Genomic DNA, 27,522 nt, shown 5'->3' with positions numbered 1-27,522 from the left:
TTGGAACAAATCATTTGCAACAGAAACGTATTTACTAAGATAGTGTGCTGATTCCCTGGCAAGGAGTCTTAAAGATGACTCAAAGGCTTTTTGAAACACTGCCATATAATTAAAGAAAACCAACTTAATGATCTAACATTTAGCATTATTCTTTATAGTTTTACTATTTGACCGGGAAAGAGTTGCAAAAATAGCTTCATTTAATTAGGATGAGAAACATAATACATATATATAGATGCATATGTATATTTACTTCATTTTAAAAATTATTATTTGTATAAATAGTCCACTATGTGTGACCAAGAAAATTAATTTAGGATCTGTGCTTTATCCTTCCCATTCATTCATCAACAAGTATTCATTGAGGGTGTGTCTTACCATGGGCGTTACGAGGACCACAGGAGGTACATACATTCAAGACACAACACTGAGGGCTTATAGTCTAATTGGCGAGGCAAGACATATACACAAAAATAATTAACTGTGTACATCAAGTAGTATGGAATTGACTGCCTTCAAAATGTGAAATATGGAAAGTGCTTTGGAATATCAAGCAAGGGGAAACAAGGATGTATACATCAAGGAGGGCATTCATTCATTTATTCATTTATTCAACAAGTGTATGTAAAGCCCATACTATGTTCCAGGTACTGACCTGGGTGCTGGGGATACAGAAAAGACTAAATAGACCAGGTCTCTGTTTCTACAAAGTTGGTCTTCTCTTGAGGTTAGACAAGCAATCGACAAGTAAAAAAGTAAATAAGCAAAGTGATTTCAGGGCATGATGGGCCAGTGAAGGGAATGAAAACAGTGTGAGGGGCAGGCGGGTGCCGTGGGCACCTCTGTGCGTGTCCACACTCGCTCGCAGCTCAGGCACAGCTTTAGGAAGGACAGTCAGGAAAGGTTTAGAGGAAGAGCTTGGCTGAACTCAGACCTCAGTAAGGAGAGGGAAGCTGCAGAAGGGATGGCATTCTATCCTCTCCTTGAAGGACCAGGAAGATACGATTTAGAGGATGGGAAAGGGATATTCTAGAACATTTCTATTTGAGCTTTTTTTCCCCCAGAGATGTGGGGTTGCAGTGTTTAGCGTTAGGTGATAACTCAAGTGAATCAACGCATTATATTGGCAGCCAGAAGATTGGTAGCTGTTTACAGGGAGATTTTTTTTTTTTTTCATCTTCCAGTAAGGTCATTCTGAAATAAAAGATACCAGAGTGCTCAGCACCCAGTCAGCAGCCATTGTGCTGGGGCTTTATTCAACACTTACTTCTAGAGCGCTTACTGTGTGCCAGACAGTTTTGAGTGCTTTACGAATGCATTAACTTATTTAATCCTTACAGCTCTTTGGGGTGAATGCTTGTCCCCTCTGACAGGTGCAGGAACTGAGGCATAGAGAGTGAGCCGCTCACGGTCACATCACTGGGAAGTGATCTGGTTACACGGTCCTACTGCTTAACTGTTGTGCTTCCTTAGGGAAGGAGGGAGCATCCATGTCACTCAGGACACTTCTGAGTGTCCTCACCCTGGACTGGTGGAAAGAGAATAGGGACCTTTTTCATTGCTTATGGCAGTGGTGTCCAACCTTTTTGGCACCAGGGATGCTTTTCATGGAAGACAATTTTTCCATGGATTGGGGTGGAGGGGATGGTTTTGAGATGATTCAAGCACATTACATTTATTGTGCAGTCGAACCTCTCTGCTTATGATAATCTGTATTTGCAGCTGCTCCCCAGCACTAGCATCACTGCCTCAGCTCCACCTCAGATCGTCAGGCGTTAGATCCTCAGAAGAAGCGCACAACCTAGGTCCCTCGCATGTACAGTTTACAGTAGGGTTGGCGCTCCTGTGAGAATCTAATGCTGCCACTGATCTGACAGGAGGCGGAGCTTATGCAGTGATGTGAGCGATGGGGAGCGGCTGTAAATACAGTGAAGCTTCATTCACCTCCTGCTGTGTGGTCCAGTTCCTAATAGGCCATGGACCAGTGCTAGTCTGCAGCCGGGGAATGGTGACCGCAGGCTTAAGGGGTCTAATGACTTTCTGCCATGATGGAAATGTTCTCTGTCTGCACTACCCAGTATATACAGTTGCCACTAGCAACGTGTGCCCATTGAGCACTTGAACTGTAGCTAGTGCAACTGAGGAACTGAGTTTTTAATTTTTATTTAACTTTGACATAAATAGATACCTAAAAACAGAAGCAGTATAAATATTTTTCTGTTAAACACAAATTTGTTGTTTTAGTAGGACTGGTTTCCATGAGATGCAACAACTGTTGCAATATATGAAACATTGTTATGTTGCAATGGGAGTGTGGTGTGCACGGGTTATTTCTAGTATCTCATTAGTAATTCTTAGTATTAATTATATGTTGAAGTAGAAAATATTTTGGATATATTGGATTAAATATAAAACATTTTACACATGAATGTCATCTTTTTTTAAATGTAGCTAATTAGGATATTTAAAATTACAAATATGGCTGGAATCCTTGAATATTTCTTTTGGAGGGTGCAGGCCTGAAGTTCACCCTCATGGCTCTAGAGAGAGTGCTTGAACAAAGAGGAAATACCTATTGTGTTTTGGGTGGACACTGAGTCAACATCCTAAGAAGCAATTCTCCATGAACTCCTGGGTCCTCTCTGCTCACTCCAGTTCCCAGTTCCCAGGGACCAATGTGTGCTGTTGCTACTTAGGTTTTGCTAATGGAGTGCCACATGGAGAGAAGTTTGTGGAAACTTACAAGTTGCACACGACCCCCACTTTGTTCAAACAGATGTGGATTTGTTTGGAGTCTGGAAGTCTCTCAACCAGATCCCAATCATCCCTTCTGCCCTTGCCTGTTGCTTGGCAAGGACTGAGGCCTGCATTGCCACAGGCAGGAAGCAGCTGTTCACCTGTCCTGATGCCTGAGGGTCAAACCCCACACCTGGTCCCAGAGGTGCCCAGGAGCTGGAAGTGAGAGTGCTGTGCTTGCTTGAGGGACCCTGCAGAGCCAGGGAAGAGCCTGCCAAAGCAACACGGCTGAAATCCAGGCGGCAGCAAATGGCCAGTCACTGTCTGGCTCTGGCTGCAGCCCAGCCTCTATACTTCCCTCGTGTCTCCCCAGGGGTCCAGCCGTGGCAGCCTCTAAGTCAGTGGCTTCAAGGAAGCATGTGGCTGTGTGTAGGGGGACGTGGGGCTCCCCCATGACTGAGTTAACTCAGGACCACTCCTCCAGGGTCACTCAAACGCAGACCAGGCAGTCGCCCACTTTGCCAACACAGACCTGACTCTCCAGGGTAGCTCAGGACGTTGACAATCTTGTGTTCTGCCTTGCTCTGCCTGGTTCCTAGGAGCCCTCCCATTGGCTGCTCAGGTGACCATAGCCCTGGCTACACACTGGAATTACTTGGGCGCTTATTCTAATACACAAAAAATATATTGGTGCCTGGTCCTCCCTCCAGAGATGTTGATGTGATTGCTCTGGAGTGTAACCTGGCTTTTTTTTTTTTTTACACAGAGAGAGAGAGTCTCATTCTGTCACCCAGGCTGGAGTATAGTGGTATGATCATAGCTCACTGCAGCCTTGAACTCCTGGGTTCAAGTGATCCTCCTACCTCTGCCTCCTGAGTAGTTGGTATTATAGGCCCATGCCACCATGCCCAGCTAATTTTTAAAAATTTTTTGTAGAGATGGAGTCTTGTTATGTTGCCAAGACTGGTCTTGAACTCCTGGCTTCAAATGATCCTTCTGTCTCAGCCTCCCAAAATGCTGGGTATCACAAGCATGAGCCACCATGCCCAGCCTTCAATCTGGGTTTTAAAAGCTCTTAAGTTCGTCTTCCGTGTGAGGATCTGATGCATTAAAATGAACTTTCTCAGAGTGTTTCAGAATTACAGGAGATGGGGGTGTGAGATGCTTGTTGAAAATATAGATTTCTGAATTGTTTATCAGACCTTAGGAATCAGAATATTTGGAAATATACTTTTAACCAACTGCCTAAGGAGATACTCAGTATAATACAATTCCAACATCACTGTATTATGTCATTAACAACTTAGTATGAATTTGTTCATTATTTCTTGTGTTTTTAAAGAAGGCCAAGACAAAGAGTTAATGTAACACTCAAACTAATCTCCATTGGTGAAGTTTCAGGAACTTGGGGAGATCTTTTGGGGGACGAGGGTTTCTGCCAGAAGCCCCTGAAGTGATGGCATCGAGATGACCACAAATTCCTCAAGCCAGAACTGGAGCAGTGTTTCACTTAGTCATTCAGGATGGGGCGCACTGTCTCCATGCAGTGGAAAAGCAGCTTATGTCACAGCTTGGCCAAGCCTCCTTGAGTCATTCCTTCCTCCTAGGCTGGGGACTGCTGGGAGCTTCAGCCAGGAGATGCTTGAGTTGCATTTCTTTGCGTTGCTGAAGTGTCTCCGGGGGATTGCTTTGTTCAGTTATTACAGGGGCTTGTGTTCAGTGAATCACTGCACTGACTCAGGTAGCAGCACAGAGCCACCCCCTCTGCCAAAACCAAGCCAGCCCATCCTGCATGGTCTGACATTTTCCTTAGAAATCGTAGTTGCAAGCAATTGGCTCCAACCACTCCCTGATGTATTATTTTAGGTACAGAGAGCGTATTATGCACCCAGACCCTCCATGAGCTAGAGTTCAGTGTGGGAGCAGAGGCTGGACTACTCTTCACCAAGAAGTGATGTTGAGAGCAAATTGTGTTAGATTGCTCCTTGAAGCCAGCAGATGCCACTTTCCATGGCCTTAGGAACTGGATTTAATGGGCTGCTTTGGATCTAAAATCTTGAGATCCTCATTTTCCCACTTGTCAGCCTCCAGTGACTCAATCAGAGTGGGTTGGTCCCCATCATCTCCAGCAACTTATTAATCATGTTCACTGCCAGACAAAGCCTTAAAAAAAAACAGCACTCATTCATCAAGGGACCACTAACATCATAGAAAGACTACCTGCTTCTCTCAGAGACTCTCCTATACTATGCAAACAACATGAGTGTGTGCGTGTGTGTATGTGTGTGTGTGTGTGTGTGTGTGTGTGTGTTTGCAAGAAATATGGAGGTTTTAGACATTGCCATTCACCTGCTGGCATGTCAGATATATCAGGTTATTAAGGAGAGAACCAGAAATTGTCCTGGAGTGGCTATAAGAGCACTACACATTCTAAACTATGCTTTTTTCTCATTTTCTAGATATTTAGCAGCCAGTGTGTTAGGATGTATTAGGCCTCTCCAAGGGCTCAAGTGTAGTTTAAATTGCATGACCATGTTCTTTGGCATCTACCCAGGGTAATTTTGAGAGTGAAAAGAAGGTGCTCTTAATAATTATCCCAGGACATCAGGCATGCTGGGAAGTAGAGTCTCCTTAGGCATATAGATTTGGCACAAGCTACTGTCAAGAAGCTTCTATTCTTGGTTTATTAAAATATCATCATGGCCAGGCACAGTGGCTCACACCTACAATCTCAGTGTTTTGGGAGGCTGAGGCAGGAGAATCGCTTGAACCCAGGAGTTCAAGACCAGCTTAGGCAACATAGAGAGGGGATATCTTTGCCAAAAATTAATAAAAAAAAATATTAGCCAAGCATGGTAGCCCATACCTGTAGTCTTAGCCACTTGGGAGGCTGAGGCAGGAGGATCACTTGAGCCCAGGATTCGAGGTTACAGTGAGCTATGATCACACCACTGCACTGCAGCCTGAGTGAGACCCTGTCTCTATTAAAAAAATGCCATTAGAAAGAAGTCAGTCAGCATTCTGTTACAATAAGGAATTCCTTCCACTGTATTCATAATGGGTGATCTCCTGTGTCAACTTCAGTGTCCCCAGGGACAGGAAGCTTGGCACCATATTCTATTGTTGGATGATTCTCACTGTCAGACTGGGATGCATTCGAAGACTTTGCCAATACGAGTTCTGAAAATATGCTAATAATAATGTTCAATAAAGCTGTAAACATACAATTTCCTTGGTGAGGGAGAGAGTTGCTATAGTTTGGGGGTTGAATGGGGTTAATGCCTACCCTTTGTGAACCCATTTTTGGGGAGTTTGGCCACTGTGGCCATCCAAGGAAATCTTCCAGCCTTGATGCTTTTTCACCAAGGGACTCAGGGAAAGCTGATGAAGCTCTATGGAATTCACGAGGGCAGGTGTGATGGAGAGGGTTCCTGCGGCACAGGAGGCCTCATAACCCCAATTGAGGAAGTAGTTTTGGTGCCATGGATTAAAAGAACAAAAGCAAGGACTCAGACCTAGGTTTGAGGGTAAGCTCTACCTCTTGCACAAGATATTTAAGCTCCCCGTGCCTCAGTGGCTCCACCCTCAGAACGGAGATGCCTCTTCCTCCTTGAAGACAATGGGTCCTCACTCAATTAAATTTAGCTGGTGTTTGCTTGTAGCTCTGACTCGGGCAGTGCAAAGGTAATTTATGTAACCAAAGCATTTGTACCCCCATAATATTCTGAAATAAAAAATAAATAAATATTTACTGAGCAACAACTCTGTTCCAGATATTCAATAGAAAGGAAAATAAAAATACTCTATGCCTGTAAAATAAAATTAGCTGGTGCTCTATAGCTTCCTCCACACAGAGCTCCTCCCTGGCCCTGTCACGTTGGATGCATAGCAACATGTTGGTTCCTCCAAACACCCAACAAACATCCACACGAGTCCTTAAGGAGCTTTGGATGCACTGTTTTGGATGAGGAGTGTTCGTCTTCATTTGGTTCACTCCTTCTCGTCTTTCTTCCTTGGGAAAGCTCCACAGACCCTCCCCCCCCCATCTACACAGTCACCTCTCCTTTTCTTGAGAATCCTTCTCTTGGTGTGCAATTTTGACTCACTGGTGGGATCATTTGTTAAGCGTCTGTCCGTCCTCCAGACTGTAAGGTTCATGGGGGCAGGGGCCACAGCTCTTTGGTTCTCTGCTGTATGTCCAGCCCTGACACAATGTTTGGTATACAGTAGTCACTCAAGAAATGTTTGTTGAATGAATAAATGAATGCATGAGTGAATGGTGGGGACACAGCAATGAATGACACCCTTTCTCCCCTCGAGGAGGAGGCCACAGACGAGAGACTGTGAAGAAAACTCGCGACTGCAACAGAGAGTAAAAAGTGCTTTGATGGCAGCACGCTCGGGGCTTTCGGGAGGCTCCCTCCACGGACTAGAGACTCAGGGAGTTAAGGAAGCCCAAGAGTTGTCACCTTTCTGTGTCTGTCTGAATGGATTGATTATTCAATAGAAGAAAAAAAAAAAAAAAGAAAAGAAACAGTCACGACTTAAATAAAAACCCCACCCCACCACCCTGTGCACATGAAATGTCGTTTAAAACAGAATCTACAGTGGCAACCTAAAATGGCAAACACGGGAGCCGCTGGAGAGAGCTCGCCCAGCAGACTGGTGTTCTTAGGCTGGTCGGCTGGCGCGGAGCACTCCAGAGAAGGCGACTTACCGACAGAAGGTGCTTGCAGGGTGTGGGACCTGAACAAAAGGAGGTGTTCTGTCCTCTCTGAATCTTAGATACGTCTGGAAAAAATGGACAGTCATGACCCTGGGTTCCTTTGCTTTTGGAAGACATGTGAACACCATTTTATTTTTTTAAAACACTGTTTCTTTCCAACAATGAAGGAAACAGTATACTGATGAACTCCCATTTTCCATGTGTGGCTCTTTCTGAATACTTTCTTTGGAAACCAAACCTCCTCAGCCACACCTTTACGAGTCATGCAATCCTGGGTGGGATCATGTCTTCAGCTAAGCCTTGCAGTGGGGGATTTTTAGGAGTTATAATATTAGCAGCAGTGACATCTATTTATTTAGCGAATATCTAAATTTATGAGCTATCTTTCTATGGAGAAGATGTATGACCTCAAATAAAAAGCAAAACACCTTGCTGGCATTGTCCAGCCCACTGAATTAGACCATGAAAATGACTGAATAATATTTCAAGATAAAGAGTTTTAGCCAATGTTCTGCCCTTGCGAAACCTTCCAAGTCACTTTTCTTAGATATATTAAAGGAATTTTGTCCAAATAGCTCACTCCTAAAACTAACCAATTTCAAATGTTTTTACATCTATATTCGAAGAAAAAAAAAGAGTGTCTTGAAAGAATAAATTTTTTATCTTTTACAGTGGTTAAAAGCAGTGATTCTCATAATGTGGTCCCTGAGCCGGCAGCATTGGCTTCATCTGTGCTTGTTAGAAATGCACGTTCGTTCACAGGCTCTCTCAGGCCAACGGAATCAGAATCTTTGGGATGGGTTCAGTAATCTGTGTTCATTTATATATTTAATTTTTTTTAGAGACAAAAGTCTTGCTCTGTCACCCAGGTTGGAGTGCAGTGGCATCATAGCTCCCTGTAGCCTCAAACTCCTGGGCTCAAGTGAGCCTCCTACCTCAGCCTCTTGAGTAGCTGGGACTACAAGTGTGTGCTATGCCCAGCTAATTTTTTAAAAAATATTTTGTGAAGATAGCATCTCGATATGTTGCCCAGGCTGGTCTCGAACTCCTGTCCTCAAGTGATCCTCCCGTCTTGGCCTCCCAAAGTACTGGGATTACAGATGTGAGCCACCACCCCTGGCCAGCAATCCGTGTTTTAACAAGCCCTTCCTCCAGATCATTCTGATGCACACTCAAGTCTGAGAACCACTATTGTGAGACATGAACACCTCAAAAGGCTTTTGGTGCTGTGGACCTCATCTGACATCAAGGCATCCTGTTTTGCATAGTAAGAATGAAGACTAGAGTACAAGTTCCATAAAGCAGGGGCATTTTTCAGCTCTGTGTCCCCTGCCAGCTCAATCCTGAGCCTATAATGTATACTCAGCAACTTTGTGCAATGAATGAATGAACAAATAACTCGAGAATGATGTGGGAAGTTCAGAGAAATTAAATCTTGTGCATAAAGATCATTTAATGGAGTGGATGAGAAGTGGCATGCAGTGATTAGGTTGGGGCTGTGCTGAAATGAAAGGCACAGCCAGATTATGACAACAAGAGCTCTTAATCCCTGAAAAGATAAAGGTTCTCCTCACATATAAATTTGAAATATGGAAAAACCATGCAATAAGCTCAAGGAAGCCCAAAGCCCAACACAGGTCTGATTTCTCCCTGATAACTATGTCGAAGCTCCTAAAACAGTGAAATATAAGTTCTTCATGCATTTTCTGGCCCTTCGCTGATGCCCTAACCACGTACCTGGTTTTCCTGTTGGAGATCCTGATGTATGAATCACACCTGAGCATCACACGCATGCTCTTCCTCTTTTTAAATGACCTCGGGAAGACAAGAAGCAACATTCCAGACCTCCTTTTCTCCTCTTTTGTTTTCAAAGTACGTATGAGGCTGAGAGAGGCAGGAAAGCTTGAATTACGTGACCACCCTCACATCCCCCCACTTCCAAACAAATGCTCCATGAAGGTGGAACCCGCGGTTTTCTGGCTGCCTGTCTCCGGTCAGCCAGAGCTCCAGTTGCCCTGTGCGACGAGAGGGAGATTTGTGAGACGGTTGTGGGCAGCAAGCTGGCAGCTGAGGCTGTGGTTTATCCTTCCCAAATTAGCAGCAATACCTGTGTAAAGGTCTGTGCTGCTGACTCAGCTTTCTGACTTTCCAGGCCGTGGTGCTTAGACTTTGTGAGTATGAGGGATGCTACCTTGTGTGGCTTGTCTGTAAGAATTCAATCATAAATCCAAAAATAACATTTTCTCTGAGGTGAGGGAAGGAGGGAGCAATGTGGACAATCTGGTACCTTCTCTTTGGAGGCCTGGATTCAGCCTACTGTAAACTCTAACAAAGGGGCTTGCTGGTGTCACTCTCCGCAAGGCCGGAACATTTGTTACCATGGTCAGCAGTGGGTTCCTCAGAGGAGAAAACGGAGTGTGACACTTTGGGCACCAGGAGTGTGAACATGCACGCGCGTGGCCAAGCCCATCCTGGGGCGGGCGGGTGATTTTGAAGCCTGTTCAGTGTTGGTTTCAGTGTTGTATTGTTAATTAAATGGTTGTTTAGCATCTTTAGCCAACTCCCTTGGCACTAAGGGGCTTTGGTGACATCACCTTCTGGGGTGCATTGATAATCCTTTTAAAATGCAAGAACTTTGATGGCCAAATCATTACGGTAAAAGGTGGAGATCTTAGATTACTTGTAAGGGTGCCTTTAATGTTCCACTAACCCACTGAGGGGCTGTGATCAAGTCATCACTGCAGCTTGGCCTTGAGGTTGGAGACCAAATGCCCTGTGTCTATTTCAATATCTTCTAGAGGAAATTGTTAACTGGTTGTAAAGTGGTTCTAAGATCAAGGACACATTCTTTTAAAACTGGGACTTCAGCTACAGTAACCAAGAAAAAATAGATTCTGGCTCCTGTCAGAGTCCCTGATCCCTAAGAAATTCATGGCCGCTTCCTGCAACAGTAATAGACTTGGGTGCAGTGGGAGGGGACGGTGGGGACCTACGGAAGGTCTCTGTGGCTAAATGAGGATAGAGTGTGGAAACTAAAGGAGAAATTCCAGCTCACTAAGGGATAAGATCAAACAGCTAGAGAGACAAGATACACTTGCATGTAATACAAGTTTCTTGGAGATACCCAGTGCTACTGAAAGGAGAGATACCAGTATTCCCATGGGAGGGTTATTATGTTTGAGTTTTTAAATGTATATATACTTCTGGATTCTACTTGCAGGTTCTCAGACTTTTCTTTCTATTTTATACATTGTAGTAAAATAGACATAAGATTTGCCATTTCGGCCATTTGTAAGGGTACATTTCAGTGGCATTAAGTACATTCACATTGTTGTACAACCGTCACCACCACCCATCTCCAGAACTCTTTTCTTCTTGCAAAACAGAAACTCTGTACCCATCAAACAATAACTCTCCGCTTCCCCGCCCCTCAGCCCCTGGAAACTACCATTCTACTTTGTGTCTCTATGAATTTGACTACTCTAGGTACCGCAAATGAGTAGATTCATACAATATCTGTCCTTTTGCATCTGGCTTATTTCACTGAGCATAGTGTCCTCAAGGTTCATCCATGCTGTAGAATGTAGCAGAATTTCTTCCCTTTTTAAGGCTGAATAACATTCCATTGTATGCATGCACCACATTTTGTCTATCTGTTCATCTGCTGATGGGCATTTGTGTTGCTTCCTCCCCCGCCATTGGCAATGTAAATAAAGCTGCTATGAACATAGGTATACAAGCATCTGTTTGAGTCCCAGCTTTCAATTTCAGTTTTGCCTTTGATATAATTTAAGAGCTGGCAAGATTTGAGAAGTAGGTCAAAGATGGCCATAAATTTCGTCCTTGGTGACAGTGAGTGGCAACTGCTGACCTGACAGCGCTACAGAAGATTTCTCATCTTATAAACCTAATTAAATTAAAAATCCAGTTGGCCAAATCCACATGCACTTAAGCCAGACAATTTCTTAAGAAGTTAATTAGCTGCAAACTTGAGAGCTCCACCAGCAGATGGAACTTTTTCCTCTAGATTTTTCAATAATTAGACAGGAAAGGTCTTCAACCTTTAGACATCAAATGGAAGATTTTTATCTTGCTTGCGAATGTATCCATTTTAATGTCTTTGGTAAAACTATGCAAAAAGCAACCTTTTAGGTTTTATGATGCAATGATGTAAGATTTCACTGTCATTAAACCTCAACTCTCAGGAAGGACACAAGTTTTAAGAAAAACTCTCTTACTGTTGCAATTACTTTGCCTCATTTTCAGGTTCTTATTTCAGTTATAATAAATTAGGGCCCAGGAGGAAGACATTTAATGTTTCTGTATTTTTAATTTGGGCAAAATGAGAAAAGCACCATCAACAAATCCAAGATGTGAGCCAACACCCGATGAGGAACGGTAACCTTCAGAAGTTCAAGGTAACTCTGGCCCTGGAGTTATGTAAACATGAGCCCTCTCAGAAGGGAAGAGATTAGGCAATTAGCTTGTAGTAATTTATGTTCCAGATTCTTCTTTGGGGAACATTAAAAAAGTGAGGAGAATTCAGACTCTCCATTGTCTATTGGTATTAGTCAAATTCTCCTCTGCTCTCCCCTCCAAAAGCCCATTATTGTACTTAATTTTGCCTATCTACCTGCCGATACATGATTTATAATAAACTTGTTCTTTGTCACTTACACTAGGAGGGAGCTCTATTGTTATCCAGAGCTTCATTTATATCTATAGTTTTTTGAAATGACCCAATTTGAAAATGGACAGAGACACATTGCCGGGCAGGGAGTTGATTAATAAATATTGACAGAGACCCAGAATTTGTGATTAGAGGAGTAACAGTTTGTCTCTGTGTCCCTTGTCCCTTGTATGTGTATATAAACACATACACATATATATTCAGGTATTATTGATGCATTGATATTTGTATTATTTTGTGTCTCTGTGTCTCACCTCCTCATGACAGGGGCTTCCCTTTGTTTTCACAGATTTCTAGCCCTGATCCAAATCTAAATTCTCTGCTTCCTCATAGAACGCTCCCCACATCCACTGCCTCAGTCGAATCTGTTTCCTAGAGCTGTAGTTTCCCTCACTTTCCCTTCTAGGTGTTGCTTTTTCTTCATAACCCAGGGGCGCTGGGCACTCTGGCCCTCTGTGCCCCTCCGTTCTCATACAAACCTTTTCTCGCGAGGCTCCTACCGTCCACTAAATCCTCCCCGTGTCTTCCCTCCCCAGTGCTGTCCCACACCTGCCTCCTGGCCCTTCCTGCCACTCAGCGATGGCTCCTGCCCTCAGCTCTTTCTGTTCTCAACCTCAGCTCCCACCACTCCCTTCCAGTCTGTGCACGTGGCTCTCCTGACTGTCCCTGTGCATGTGTCTCAGACCCCTGACCTCATCCACTACGATACTCTTCATCCCCCTCCACGTCCTCCAGGTGCGCCTGGGTCCTGCCATCGCCTGGAACTACATCTCACCTCTCTCCGAGGTTTCAAACTCCAGGGTCTCACCCCGTGAGAGCGATCCATGTTCTTCCACCTCTCTTTTGCTTTCACTACACTCAGTCTCCAAACTCATTCTCCAACCTTCCCTCCAACTAGTCATTGATGTAACAAATGCTGATTGAGACACTCTGCTAGCTTCTGGGAATTTAGCAATGACTGAAAATGGACACACACCCTACCTTCATAGAGCTTGCAGCCCAGCAAAGGAGAGAGTAATTGGCCAAATGATTGCACAAAGCAATGTAAAATCACTGCTGTGCTGACTGCTACAAAGGACAGACCACACTTACCGGCAGGGCAGTGGCAGTCGAGCTGCCTTCTGAAGGATGGGTAGTCTAGGAGAGGAGCTCAGTCTTCTGCGAGGAAGGAAGAGCTTGCACAAAGCCCCTGTGGTAGTTTGGGGTGTCAGGAAGCAACTGGTGAATGAGAACTGTGCGTTTGGCATACTGGAGTCTAGCGAGAGAAGGTGGGAGAGATAAAGCCAGAGGAGGAAAGGGCCGGAGTTTTCAGGGTCTTGTTGACTCTGTCAGGGATGTTTTCTTCATACCAAAAGCTGTGGAAGTCATCTGAAGCAACTTAAGGAGGGGTCTTCTCCAATTTATATGTGTGTCCTAAGAATTCAGTCCATTCTACTCTGAGTATGACTTCATAGTATTGCACTTTTGGAAGTACGTACCAGATCCAAATGCCTGTAAAATCCTAGACATATTTACCAGGCTTCTTTACATGTGAAGAAACCACTTTTATTCTTATCTGAAAGTCCCATGCATTTTATTTTAATGCTATAATTCCAAATACCAACTACTGAAAACACCTCTTTCTTCTTCCTTTCTTTTTTCTTGACCACATCTCTATTTATTCCATTGTTTATTCTTGGTTTACAGTGAATCAATTTACGGCATTTTTGTTTACATACTTCTGTAAGTCAAATATAACGTTCCAGATGCTACATTGACAATTTAGGGGGCTTATGGGTATTTACATGGCACTGTTAAAATATTGGTTTTATATTTTACAAATCTTTTTTATTTAAGATAACAAAAATACTTTTTTGGTAGCTAGATGATATTTTCTTCTATTGAGAACCATTAATGACTTAGGAATGAGAAAAACATATTAATTATACTTGCTAGATTGTGGAGAAAAAAAATCCTTTCCCTTTTCCCTTAAGAAAACCTGTAACTCAGAGCGTGAGCATCTAGAGGCAAGACCTGTGAAACATGGACTTTTCAAGGACTCACAGAGGCAAGGCAGGGGGCCTGGGTCAGACCACCACTCAACTCCTCGTAGCGACAGCAGAGCTGAGACCCAGTCCCAGGGAGAGGTGACCAGTGGCCCCTCTAAGTTGTGTTTTGCTTTGTTTGAGTTCTGTGGGATGACAGGCTGCAGGAACAATTGATTGTGCTGCTGGAAACACAAACTATGAATTCGGTATTGTGATTTTATGAAACAAGCCTCTCGGATACAGACCCAGGGACAGGTGTATTGTCATCGTGCTGAATTATACTTACGCATACATGGTGGACAGTTGGCATAAAAGCATGCTGCTGCCTTTTGAAGGCAAGAGTTTTTAGTTTGTTTACTGTGTGCAATACCCTACCCAGGTCCCTAACCTAATAATCCTCCGTTTCAGTTCCACCATTTCGCAGGTTGCAAAACTGAGACCCAGAGAGATTAAGTGATGTGCTTATGAACAAACTCTTGTTGGGGCAGGGTGGAGATTCAAACCCAGGCTTCCTGACCTAGAGTCCTGTGCCCTTCTTGCCACAGGTCGCTCATACTATGTACCTGGTGTCTGTCCTTCCCAAAACAGCCAGGTGGATTGGAATGTCAGGAGTTCCTTCCTCTTCCTTGGTTTTCCATTCTTCCCTTTCTCTTCCCCTTCCACTTTGTGAGTCTACAGTGCGGGTGGTGTTACTTCTGTACCCGACCCCATCCTTCCTTTGATATTCCAGAAGTGTCTGTTCATATGTGTAGCATTTCTTAAATTCACAAGGGACTCCTGTATAATTTAAACTTCTAGATTTCACGGTCCTTGAGGGCAGAGGCTAGGCCTGACTTAGCTATTATGTTTTAGCTTTGCATTTCCCTGCCTCTCACTCTGGGCCTTGTGAATAGCAGTTCAATAAATGTTTGCTGGCATTGTTAAATCCACCAGGCCTCATATTATAAGTTAGATGTTCCAATGATATTATCCCTCAGAAATAAAATGTCCCCAGATTGTTTTGCCTTGAGAGTCCTCATGTCTATTTTTTTATATAGTGAATTGTATTGTGTATAAATTATACTTCAATTTAAAAAGTCCTGTGCCTTTAAGATCACATATGGAAAACTGTCCATTTTCTGAGAAGGGTCTCTGCCGCCCAGTCGAGGGCTAAGCCCTGATCAAACATGTAGAATCATCAATTAGGGTCATTTGTTCTGCTGTGAGCGGAGGAGAATGTGTAAAACCTGCCCAGGAGAGAATTAATTCATCCTCTTCTCTGTACTTTTTACAGTACGCCTAACAGGATTCTCTAAGCCTGCAGGCCTCCTACATATGTTCTAATGGGCTAATTGGTAAGGCGACATTTGTAAATTAATCTCTGGCTTGAGCTAAGTGGTTTCCCCTAACAGCTTTAATTCAGTGACTCCCATTCTTGGCCACACGTCAGACTCGCTGGAGGAGCTTGTTAAAAAGAGGCGCCCAGGTTCCCCTGCCCCTGGTGGGATGAGGGCATCTCTGCTTTTTAAGAAAAGCTCCCCAGGTGAGAGGGTTCTGGTGGCAGTCCCCTTTGCGGGCCTTGGCACCACACCCATCTCCTAAGACCCACACAGCCTCCCGTGCCCCCCGGCAGTATGTGGGCCTCCACCCCGCAACGCCAGTCCAGGTTCTAGAACAGGCGACCTCTTTGACGCCCCAGCTTTTCTGCTTCTGCCACCTCTATATTCACATGGCTGAATCTGCCCTTTCCCTGAAGAGCTCCCGTAACCTGAGAGGGAATACGCTCTGCCTGGCCATCCTATTGCCCATTTTCATGAACTTTCTGAGACATTCTAAAGATCTTCGTGGCCTGCCGGGATTTCCATCTAGGAAGATGGCTGTCAACCTCCCCTCGCTACTCTCCATCTGTCCCCAGAGTCCTCCTCGTGTCCGGGGCTGGGGACAGACTTTGGTTTTTTATTTCTAGAGACACTGTGTATCTGTGTTGCTGGTATTCTTTTGTGCAAATACGTGCCGTGTTTGATCTTGAAGTTTTGAAAATAGATGAGTCAAAGCACCATTGCTCTGATGACGTTTATTGAGTTGCTTTTGGTGTTTTAGGAATCTGACACAGGACTCAACATCACCACACAGCATATAGGTGTTTTTGAATCTGAGAATATGGCAATGAGTGCTGTCCAGAGAAATTAAGGTGATTTGGGGAGCCCAGACTGTGGGAAGCTGGGGAAGCTGGACAGGCTTCGGTGAAAATGAGCAGAAGTCGTGCCCCGAGAGGCAGTGCTCAAGTCACCTCTTATATCAGACTGCTGTCCTCACGCTCTCGCTCAGGACAGGGCTTTGCGAAGTGCTTGGTTGTTGTAAGGATGATTCTTGGCTGCAGGAGGGCAGGTGTGCCCTCTCTCTCTCAGACACACACAGCTTGGAGGATTGTGTTTTCCTGCCTCACCTCACATGTCCCTGGGGCTTCAGTCCTCCTTGTCCCTGGGACTGTAGAAGCACACAGAAGGATTCCCACTGGCCCTACCCCTTTGTGGAGGGACAATAGAGTAGCTGTAGCTGTAGAGTAACGTGTAGATAGGACACTTTGAGAAAGAAAAGGATACTGAGACAAGAGCCCTTAGTTCCTACCCTTTTCTCGCTGCTTCTTCATTTATTAGTGATCTGCCCAGGCAATAGCTTATTATTTAATGGCTATACCTATACTATAGGATTTATCACTAATTGCATAATATTAATGGCATAGGATTCATCTATGTAAGAACTACCCCATAAAAGAGTTGATGACTCCCAGTGGACTTCCTTCTTTGGTTTTTCTTGGACCTTATGCATAATGTATGTTAAATAAATACTTGACTATTTGGGGGCCCTCGATAACTTTACCTTTACCATTTAGGCTAAAATCCAATCATTTTGTGTTCTCAGGCTGATATTTTTCATATTGAGAGTGGGGTTCTCAGACAATGGGGGATTTGTTAGAGACAGAGAAAGAGAGAGAGAGAGAGAAGACACAGTCTTTCTGAGGTGCTTTGCTATGGAAGACAAGTCTCTCCTGGGTTTTTGTTTTCATGGCCACGTCCAAAGAGTTGGTGTGTTTTCTGCAGCTCCTGGATCCAGGCTGACAGTGTCATCAAGCCTGACATGATAAAGAGGCATTTAGCAAGTTTAAAGATTACGTGCACAGTTACCTTAATATCGAGGAGCAGCTCCTCCCCCCACAGAGCATTTCATGCACGGAGCCAGGCGACGGTGGATCGTGGTGGGTGGGGCACCTTGGCTTATCCTGTATGTTGCTGAAAGAAAGCTGAGCACGTGGCCCCAAGCATGGGTCCACTCAACAAAATCTTCAGTCCCTGGGAGTTGCGGAGGTCATTTCCCCCCTGGCTTTCTTTCCTCTCTTACGCTAGCAGAGAGATGCTAACATTTGAGCTTCCATCTTAAGAGGGCAGCAGGGTTCCCTCCCTCCTCCTGCCACTGGCTGATTTGCCTAAATAAGCAAGGCATTAGGCCCCATCACAGATGCCAAGTGGAGGCAGCTGGGACAAATTAGCGTCAGCTACCCTGTCTGGCCATCCTGATGCTGGGAAATCATTGCCATTGCAGGAGAGCTTAGATTTTGAGTTCCTTACACAATGATGTAGATGCCATTAGCAAGGACTGCTTTCCTGTCCTTTCCTGCAACCATGGCTTTTAGTGGCACAGGCCTACATAGCCAGCTCTGACAGATGCCCAGCATTTGCAGGCACACATGCAGGGAGCCAAATGGCCAGGGATTAGTCTGGGATCAGCTGTTTATGAATGAAGACGAAGCCCTTCCCCTCTGTCCTGGCCACACCCCTTCTCTTTGCAGCTTTTTGAGAATGAGGTCAGGGCCAGGATCTAACTGCTTATGTCTCAGAAATAGCAGCACAGATCAAAATTAATCTTAAGCTATTTGTTTTCCTGACTCCTTCTGATAATAGAGGAAAAAGCAGAGGCCTGTGCATGTTTTTGTTTGCTTGTTTTTGTGTCTGCCTTTGCAAGGGACAAGTGAATGAATGTGTGTGGGGGGAGAGACCGAGCCAAGCCAGCAAGAGGTATTGGTGCTGGGAAGATGATGATTACTGACAGACTGCAGGGGTTTCCTTGGATTCAAGTGGAGCATGTTTTAGTTTTTAAAACAAAATGGAAGAATAAAATAAACCCCGGGGTATTGTTTTAACACTCCCTTTCATGAGGAGATTTTATCAGTTGCTATGAAACTGCTTATTCCTTTTACAGTGCCCAGCTGTTTTGACTGTCATTTTCTGGACTGTGTAGCCCACTCTCTGTCCCTAGCAGCCCCATGGAGTTTTGCAATGTTTTAAATGAGTATCTTATGCTGGTCGGGTGTGGTGCTCACGCCTGTAATCCCAGCACTTGGGAAGGTCCAGGTGGGAGGATCACTTGAGCCCAGGAGTTCGAGACCAGCCTGTACAACATAGGGAGACCCCATCTCTACTACGTAGATAGACAGATAGAGAGATAGATAGTATTTCATGCAGATTTCATTTTCCATCAGCCTCTTTGGCACACACACAAAATCCAGGTATGTGTGTCTGTGATTCTCCCTCTTTCTTTGTCTTATACACATACCCTCTTTGCACACACACAGCTTGACCATGCCTAATCTTTACATAAATTGGGACTCATCTGTATCCAGCAGCCAACGTCCCAGGGATGTCAGTATGTGTATCCTCTGATGAGACTGACACTTCCAACGTCCTTCAGCCAGCAGTCTCTTTAGGACATTAGCATATCTAAAAGGTCTTTGTTGATCCAGCAGGCAGACTGTGTGTGTGTGTGTGTGTGTGTGTGTGTGTGTGTTGTGGGGGGATATTTACTTTTTGTTCTCAGGCGGAATTGTTGGCTGATAATTTCTTTTTTATTTTTGACTGTCCTTTAGTTGCATTAACAGTCTTCTCTGCAAAAGATTAAGTAAACAAATTAGAATGTTCAGTGAGGACAGAAGTGTCAGTGTCAGCCTAATCTGCTACACATTCATTTGATGGACCTTAGTGTGACAGGTGTCTACTGAAAGAGATGCCAAAACTGTCTTCTATCAATGGTGATTCATTGTGAATGAAGAGTGTAAAGAAGGACAAAGATTGTCACATAACTGGCCTAATGGCTTGCCTAATTTGACTTTCTGCACCTAAACTGTTTTCCTAAATACTTCAGAAGTATTACAACCATGCACACATATAGAGTATACATGCAATAAATGTATCTGAAGCTGTATACATAGATATATATACACACACACACATAAGGACATTTGTACAAGCAAATTTGTGCTTTTCAAATTGGTATTTCCTGTCTAGAGACAGAAAGTAGATTAGTGGTTGTCTGGGGCTGGGGGGTGGGAATGGGGATTAATTGATCAGGCACGAGGGATCTTATTGGGATGATGATAGTGTTCTGAAACTGGATAACAGGGATGGTTGAACAACCTGGTGAACTTACTAATAGTCATTGATGAATTATGCACTTAAAATGGGTGAATATCATGATATATAAATTATGCCTCAATAAAGCTGTTAAAATTGATATTCCCATATTTGAGACCATTTAGGTCCTAGGTTACATATAATATGAAACATTGTATCACCCCAAATTTTTATTGACTTCATTCTCAGAGAAGCTGGACCTTGAGATCACAGGGCCAGATAGAAACCCAATGCCACCAGATATAAAAGTCTGCCCTGACACCTATTGGCAAGGGGCGAGGTTGCTCCCCACTGCCGAGGGAGGAGCCAACATGGAGGTCATATGTAGGGGCAGCAAGGGGTAAGCTTTCCAAGCAGGTCCCCAGGAGCAATCAGAACGGTATTTCAGGGGTGCTGCTGCATGTGACAAAGCACCCAAACATCCTCACGACCAGCTCTTAAGTGACAGGATTCTTGTCTTCTTTTGCAGGTTGTCTTGGTCTTTGCTCTCAGCATCGGTGCACTTGTAATATACTTCATAGATTCGTCAAAGTGAGTATTCAATACATTGTCTTGCCTTTTTCCCAAAACAATTGTTAGCCTTGACATCGATCGATTTATTCACCTTAACACCAACCCTTGCAAGAGCCTCCCGAGTGTTGAAGACTTTTGGAGAAAGGCAGGGCTGTTCTGTGCAGATTTTCTGAAGGGGAAAGAAAGCTCTCGGAAGGAAGGCTACTTTCATTCGGAGAGGTGTCTGGGGTCAAACCTCCTTGCGGGGTATTATTTATTTTTTAATAACTATTTCCTGATGAAACACTTGCACCGAAGTTGTCAAGAACTTACGAGGGCTTGATGGGAATTTGCAACCTCTGGGAGGGTTGACAGCGTCCAGCAGATGAGAGTCCAAGCCGTTCATTCTCGCCATGGTTGTAGGATCCTTTTCTCATTTGGGTTTCCAATGCTTTGATCTTATTGGAGGTCAGATTAAAAAGCGTGGTGTTATCCTTTTACCTGCCAACCAAATATTCAGCCGAAGCATCACATGCTGGTGCTTCTTGACTTGTGAAGGTAAGGAGATGGGATGGAGGAGTTCATGATGACTCCCCGAGGTGAAGGCGCATGGCCATCTCAGAATTCCTAGAGTGGACACTCGTGTGCCAGCTGAGTGGACTGGTGCTCTAGGGTGAGCCTGCATGACAGATGATAAAGATCTTGCAGGAGGAAGAGACAACTGACCAGGCTGCTAAGTGACCGCCAGATATGCCCTGTTTCCTGCAGCTGCCACTCCCGGGGGCTTCATTGTTCCAACTATTCTATTGCAATCTTGAAGTTGACGGCATCTGGGAGACGAGGGGAGCTGGAGTCTGACTCCTTTTCTGTTGAGACATGAGCTTGGCAACTCTGGCAACAGTGGCCTTGAGCTTGTTCCCTCATTGTCCACTGTGAGAGTGATTTTAACTTCTTTAAGTCTGTCCCTGGATACTAGACTTTGATCCTAGGAAACCTGCTTGGTGTTCCTGTTGGCTCAGACCACAGTGTGCCTGAATTCTGAGCTTAGTTTTCTGGGGCTCAGAATAGTGGTAATTTCATGCACACCTAAACTCTGAATTTCTCAGAGCCATCTGGTCACCAGCCAAAGGATTTTGTGCATTTGGGTGCAGAGGCCAAAATGTCATGTCAGAGAAAATAAAGAAAACATCTCCTCTAATAACCTGTCTCTGGGAATCAGCCAAGTCTGAGAATATCCGAGGTCCTTCAGCCTGTCCCCACATACAAGGCTGGGCTCCTCAGGAAACAAGGTTCCACATGGTTCCTCCATCAGCTCTCCCTGGCCAAGAAAGAGAAGAGCTTTTTAAGTCTGGAAGGCTCCAATTGCCATGTCATTGAAGGTAAGCCCCTTTTAAATACTTACTCTTAGTGATTCTGGACCATATTTGAACTGAACTGAAGATCGTCTAAAGCCCCTGGTCTTATTTTTCCGATCTCTCTCCAGGAGTGTTCTCGCATGTCGTGGGGTGTAGACCCTGCCAACTTCTATGCTGGGGCTCAGGAAAAAGGTTCAGGCATGTAGCCTGTGCCCCACAGAGAGCAAACCCTTATGTGGAGGTGAGTGTGGCGATGGGTTAGGAGGACAGATGCCCTGGCCAGCGCCTTCCTGCCCTTCGCCTACCTTTTGGCTCCTTTGTATTTCTCAGAAATAAAATGCTTTGTAGATGGATTTGGATGATGTCGTTTTTTATAGTGTCTACTGTGAGGCAGGCTTTCTCTGTGTGGGTCCTGGTGTTCTCTGCCTCCAGGTGAGAGCATGGAAGGGAGGTGATTCTCCAACACAAGCCCTCTTCCCCGAATACCTGCACCACCTCAGTGTCCTTGGCTTTAATTTTTATGCTGTTAAACCTTGGGGACACCGATGTTGGGAGTCCTCTCCGATTCTGGTTTGTTTTATGGGCTTGCAGAGAGTCTATTCCAAGGATGGACCTTCAGTCCTGTCCTCAGCTTTTCCTAGCAAAAATATCAATAAGCTTAGAAACAAAATTGTCCCCACTCTTCCTGAGGACAGTGCTAGCCTCATCCTGGCTTCAGCATTGTTCTCTTCTCTGTCTCTGAACTGTGTGGTTTGGTACAGGAAAGCTTTGTGTGTATGGAGACCTCACGTTCATTTGCGTATCCCTTTCCACTCTTCATTCCCATCATTTCATTAGGTCCCCAGACCACCTCCCGAGATTCTGTCCTGGGGCGGGGCCCGATCAATGGAGTCAGCACAAGGAGTCTTGCATCTTCTGGGGAGAGTCAGCGGGCATGCTCCATTTAAGTATGGGGTAGAATTAAGGATTCTACAATCTATAAAGTCACCTGTATGCTAGATCCACAGTTTCCCAGAAATAAAACAAAATGAAACCTACTGAACAAATTACAATGGAGATTAGGAAACAAAATAAGATGAAGTTTTATCCCTACATAAGATGCAAACAGAAAGAGAGTGAGAAAGTAGAATGTAAAATTTGAAAATTTCCTTTTTTCTTTTTTTACCATTTAAAATTGTCACTGGTTTTACACGATGAAGGTTTGGCTGGCCATCTGGGCATCTTGGAAAGATAGCTTTAAACTTCTCTTGGAAGCTATACTACATCAACACCCTGGAAAAAAGTAACCAGTATTCTCCCGATGAAACTTAGTTAGTATTTAAACCCTTCAAATAAATGAATCAGGAGACAACCTGTAGGTTGAGTCAACCCGTGAGTGACCCTAATTGGGCAGACATTGTCCATGAAATGGCCTGTCCTGGTGAATTTGAAGCAGAGCTGGCCTCCCTAAAATGAAGGGAGGAATATCCCATTAGCACGAGTTCAAGGCTCTCTGCACCTTTTGGAAAGTGCAAAGCATGCAGAGTGATGTCTGCCACAGGCTCCGGTGGCTGCGCTGCCAGCCCGTCTCGAGGCAGGCCAGCCCGGTCAGGCAAGTGCACAAGCAGCCCAGGTGCTTATTCCACATCTGTGCGTCAGCGGAGAGTTGGGCTGTTCAGATAAATGTCATAATTGGTGAGTTTATGATCTTTTTAACCTTTCAAAGCTCATTTTACTATCAAGAGGTGCTGGTTAAATGGCTTCCAAGGTCATCTTCTTCTGCACATCTTTCATTTTTAGTTGTTAGCCCCAGAGAGATCCCTGCGTGGGTCTTTTTCATTCACGGGTTTGAGAAGCCCTTCTTTGGGCCTGGTCTTAATTTTCCTAGAGTGATTGCGAGCAAAAAAATCATTTGTGTAGCCTCAAGTGGTTACTATCTAGCTACGACAGATTGTCCTCAGCGCTCCAGGAGTTGAAAGCCAAAGAGAATTACACTAAACTGCATTAAAATTATGCTTTATCATCCTAGCATTAGACTCTCTAGAAACACCCAAGCAGATGGAGATGTCTCTCTCTGGACCTGGTCTTTGGTTAGACATGATGTCAGTGACTTAGCAAATGCAGAGAAGCATTAAGCCCCCCACATACCACAGCACAATCCCTTCCCTCAAAAATATCCTCCAATTAGCCACCCAAGACTAATACTGTCCAAAGATCTCCCTTTCCTTTTCATTCTTTTTAAAAGGCCTCCTGCCCAATTTATGTCACATGTCACTCTAGCTCCTAATTCTGTTCTCCCAGTGCCTACGCCGACCCTTTTATCCCACGCACCCTGATCCCCGTGAAGCAAAGATTTTTAAAATATTTAAAATATTGTACAACCAAGTCGAAAGTGCCTAGAGATGCCCTGTGGGTGCTATCACCTTAGCTGTTTCCAACCTTGTCTATTTCCTCCCTCTGACACAAGAACAGTAATTCTTATCTAATAGATAAGGGAAAAAAATGAAAACAAAGACCCAAGGTGTCAGCGTGAGGGCGAGATTCATGGATTGCATAATGCAGCCCTCCCTGTTGCATCCAGAATTTCAAGAGAAAGTTGGAAGAGAGGGAGGCTCAGAGCTCTGGGTCTGCATTTTTTCCAGGGGCACACTGGGGAAGGATGACTCACGAGCGTGAAGATATATATTCCTTTGATTCATGTTTAAAGGCTGCTACTTCTTATGCTACGATTACGTGGTTTATGAATATTTAATGCTGCATATACTGAAAATGAAGGTCAAGTCCTGCTCACGGGTGACTTCAAGGCAGGCTCTTGTCTCTCAAAGGGAAGCTACCCGCTGTTAGCAGAGTAGAGCTGAAAGGTTATACATTGTTAAATTTTTCCTTAATGACTTTATCTGCTCCAAAATGGCCGGTGCACAGTGGGGGTGCCTGCTGATTGCTCCACTCTTTGCTCTTGGCTTCTGGTATCTGGACTGCTGTTTGGGGTCTATGGACATTAGGAAGGAGGAGCAGGAAGCAGCTCAAATTTTGTAGAGCACCTAACCCAAGGGCCCGAATGCCAGGGCAACAATGGGGCTATGTCTGGAAAATGACCTCTCCCCAGTCTTTTTAAACTTTCCTTTTGTATTCATTCGTTCATTCATTTTACATTCATTCAGTCATGTGAAACATCTTCAAATGTGCTGTTTTCTGGGCAGTAAAACTGCTTATGGTTAGGTACGGTTAAGGAAAACTATCTGTAAGATTACGATAGGAATTGACCAGATTGTTTTCATAGTCTCCGAAATAAAACTGGCACCGTTGATGTAACAGGGATACCCAGAGCTTTAGCAGAGCCAGTCAGTTGCCCAACAATTTCAGTCGCCCCAGCCTTTGCACAGCCTGGCTTCTCATCCCTCAGCCTAGAAACGCTCTTTCCAAAGGGAAGAGAGGGCAGGTGGTTAGAAGGAACTGATATTCGCTGATTCTGTGCTGTCTGTGAGCTATCTATAGGGCTAGGCATGCAGTCTCACTGAATTCCCCGAACGACTTCTTCGGGTAGCGTCACCATTCCCACTTTACAGACAGGGAGGCTGAAGCTGCAGGCTTAGCCCGAGCCACGTGGCCAGTAAGAGGTGGAGCCAGGATTGGATTCCAGCCTGGCTGCTTCCAAAGCCATCACTCTCCCCAGTGTCAAGAAGTGAAATTCCAGATTGTGGAGTGACTGAAGGGGTTTAGAGAGATGTTGCAAGAATGGGAGGTCGCATGGCCTCATCCCGCCAACCCATCAGTCTTGTTTCCTCTTCTGTCCTCCCTCTCCCCTTTTCTCATGCTGGGAGCCAAGCCTGTAGCCGGAGGTGCCCAGGAGGCTACTACCACGGGCTTTCCGCCTAAGACACTGCCCTGGGTCATGTGCCGGTTGAGGTCTGCTTGGGCCTTGATGCATTCCTTCCTAATAGTGGCTTAGTAAGACCCACTTCTCTTCTATCTCAGTGGAGTGGCAGCATTTTGGGATGGGTATGGTCAAGTGAGCAAAGAACAAGGATGGTTGATTGTTCCCCACAGGCTTCTCCCACCTGGGAGATTCTGTCCGAGTAGACAGACCCTTTGGCCTTCCCATCCTTACCTAGTTCTCACTGCCTCTCATGTGGCAATCTGAAGTAGATAATGACAGATGCCCTGTTTCCCCATGAGATAAATTCTTTTATCTCTTTAGAGAGTTATAGAATGAGTTTGTTGTTGTTTTGCATTATGTTGCATAATATTTATGTGCGTAGAAAGTTAGTAATATCAAACTAATAGATTTTAGGAAAATTGGGCCCGAAAGAGATTTCTATGAAGATCTTCAGAAATGATGTAAGATACCTGGCTTCCTTCTCCAGCCTTGTTATGACTGTGCACAGGTGTTGACCTGGTGCCTCTCATGTGCCCAGCCTCAGTGCAGGCACCTGGCAGATCCCATCAGTGACAGCGAATTGCAAACTGTAAAGTACTGTGCACACTAGCTTTTGCTGTCACCATTAGTACACCCCACCTCACAGCGGGGCCAGCTGGGCAGCCCATGGCGCAGAGAGGGAAGCTCACCAGCTTGCTCCGTGCCCAGTTCCTTTACGGAACACCGCCTTTCTAGGTAGTGCTCTGGAAAATTAGCCCCAACTCTCCGCCTCAGTGCCCTTTTTGAGAAGTCACGGCATGCATTTAACCTTTGTTGAAGAAGTCAACACAAATCACTGCGTGTGCAAAGCATCTCCCTATTCCCTTTTTTTTTTTCTTTTTAAATACTCCCCCCAATTTTCTCCACCCCTCAGTGACATTTTTATTGCCAGGCTTTGATTTGGAAAATTATGGGTAGGGAAAGTTCAAGGGCAGGATGTTCAGAACAGCACTGCACATCTGTGAAGGGAACACGACAAGAGAGCCAGCAGCTGTTGGAAGAATGGAACGTCAGATGGCAGAGGAGCCCACTGAAGGATGGGGAGAGGAGACGCCCTCAGGGCAAAGAGGCTATAAATAACTCCCAGTGGGAAGTCCTTGTCCCCTTTTAGGATTTACCCTTTAATGACAACACTCAGTTCCCTGGTATGGGAGTAACCTTAACTCACTTCTCCTACCTTGTCTCATTTTCACACTGCCATTCTTTCATTAACCGAGTATACACCTGGTAGAGAAGACAGGTAGAGAGAATGCCAAGGAATACAGTCAATTTCTACGTATGTCCTTGTTTCCATGTGGGTAGATTTTGGAGAACAAGATAAGTTCTTTGGTTTTCAAACAAATTGGCTTGATTTACCTCAAAGTTCAGAGCCTGAGCGCCCTTCCTCCTTCTCCCTGCCACACTGGCAAGGGGTCTCGGCTTCCTTGCTTCTTTCTCGCTGCTCAAGCCGTACCTCCATGTGGCAGCATCAGAGAACTGCTTATCTTTGGCACTTCATTGGAAAAAATCAAGGACTATGCTAGGAGTGGAAGAGGACAGACATGGACCTTCCAGGTTCATTACCAAAGGCAACTTTAGAACATGACGTTCGGGTTGAGGAGGCCTCAGAGTGCAGTTGGTGCCCCTGTTCCCTGTGCCTCACCGTCCTCTCCCAAGGAATGAGGGTTGGGGACCTGCTCAAGGTCACCCGACCAGCCAGCGGCAGAGCAGGAGCTGGGAGCCGCAGCTCTTCCCTCCCAGTCCAGGCCCTTTTGTACTTGTGATCTCTTGGGTTCTTTCTACTAAATAAAAAAGTGAACAAAGATGTGATAGCCTACCCATTGAATAACAAAGCATGTTTTGACTTTTTATGCCAATTCTGGACTTTTAGGCCTTCATCATGGGGCAAACCTTAGGGCCGTGGAAAAGGATAAAGATATCCCAAGGGGGAAAGATCAAACCCAGCCAGGTAGCTGCTTGGGATTAGTTTATTTCATCCCCACTGTCAAGAGGCCTTAAATTCCTTGATTTTATTATCCTGCGACTCTCTCTCTCTCTCCCTCTGTACCATTTCAGAGTAGGGGTGCAGTGCGTAAGAGTTCAGCTCTGCTGTGGAGGGTTAACAAGGCTGAGCACATCGCTTTGGCCTGTTTGGAATTTATTATGCATTACTTTTGA

The 27,522-nt window shown here is 44.8% G+C and overlaps 1 protein-coding gene across 26 annotated transcripts in view; it reads left to right on the top strand.

Moving 5' to 3' along the window:
• The window catches only part of KCNMA1 (potassium calcium-activated channel subfamily M alpha 1), a 725,165-nt gene that overhangs the window by 343,865 nt on the left and 353,778 nt on the right, over nucleotides 1-27,522 (top strand). For all 26 annotated transcript variants that reach the window (XM_069460487.1, XM_069460484.1, XM_069460483.1 and 23 more), the window contains one exon: nucleotides 20,093-20,154. In XM_069460487.1, the coding sequence (XP_069316588.1) occupies nucleotides 20,093-20,154 (62 nt within the window). The remainder of the gene's footprint in view (nucleotides 1-20,092; nucleotides 20,155-27,522) is intronic.

The sequence above is a fragment of the Eulemur rufifrons genome, chromosome 28, assembly GCF_041146395.1.
Source record: "Eulemur rufifrons isolate Redbay chromosome 28, OSU_ERuf_1, whole genome shotgun sequence".
NCBI lineage: Eukaryota > Metazoa > Chordata > Mammalia > Primates > Lemuridae > Eulemur > Eulemur rufifrons.
The sequence above is the reverse complement of the archived record's forward strand: the minus strand, read 5'-3'. Positions and strand labels throughout refer to the sequence as shown.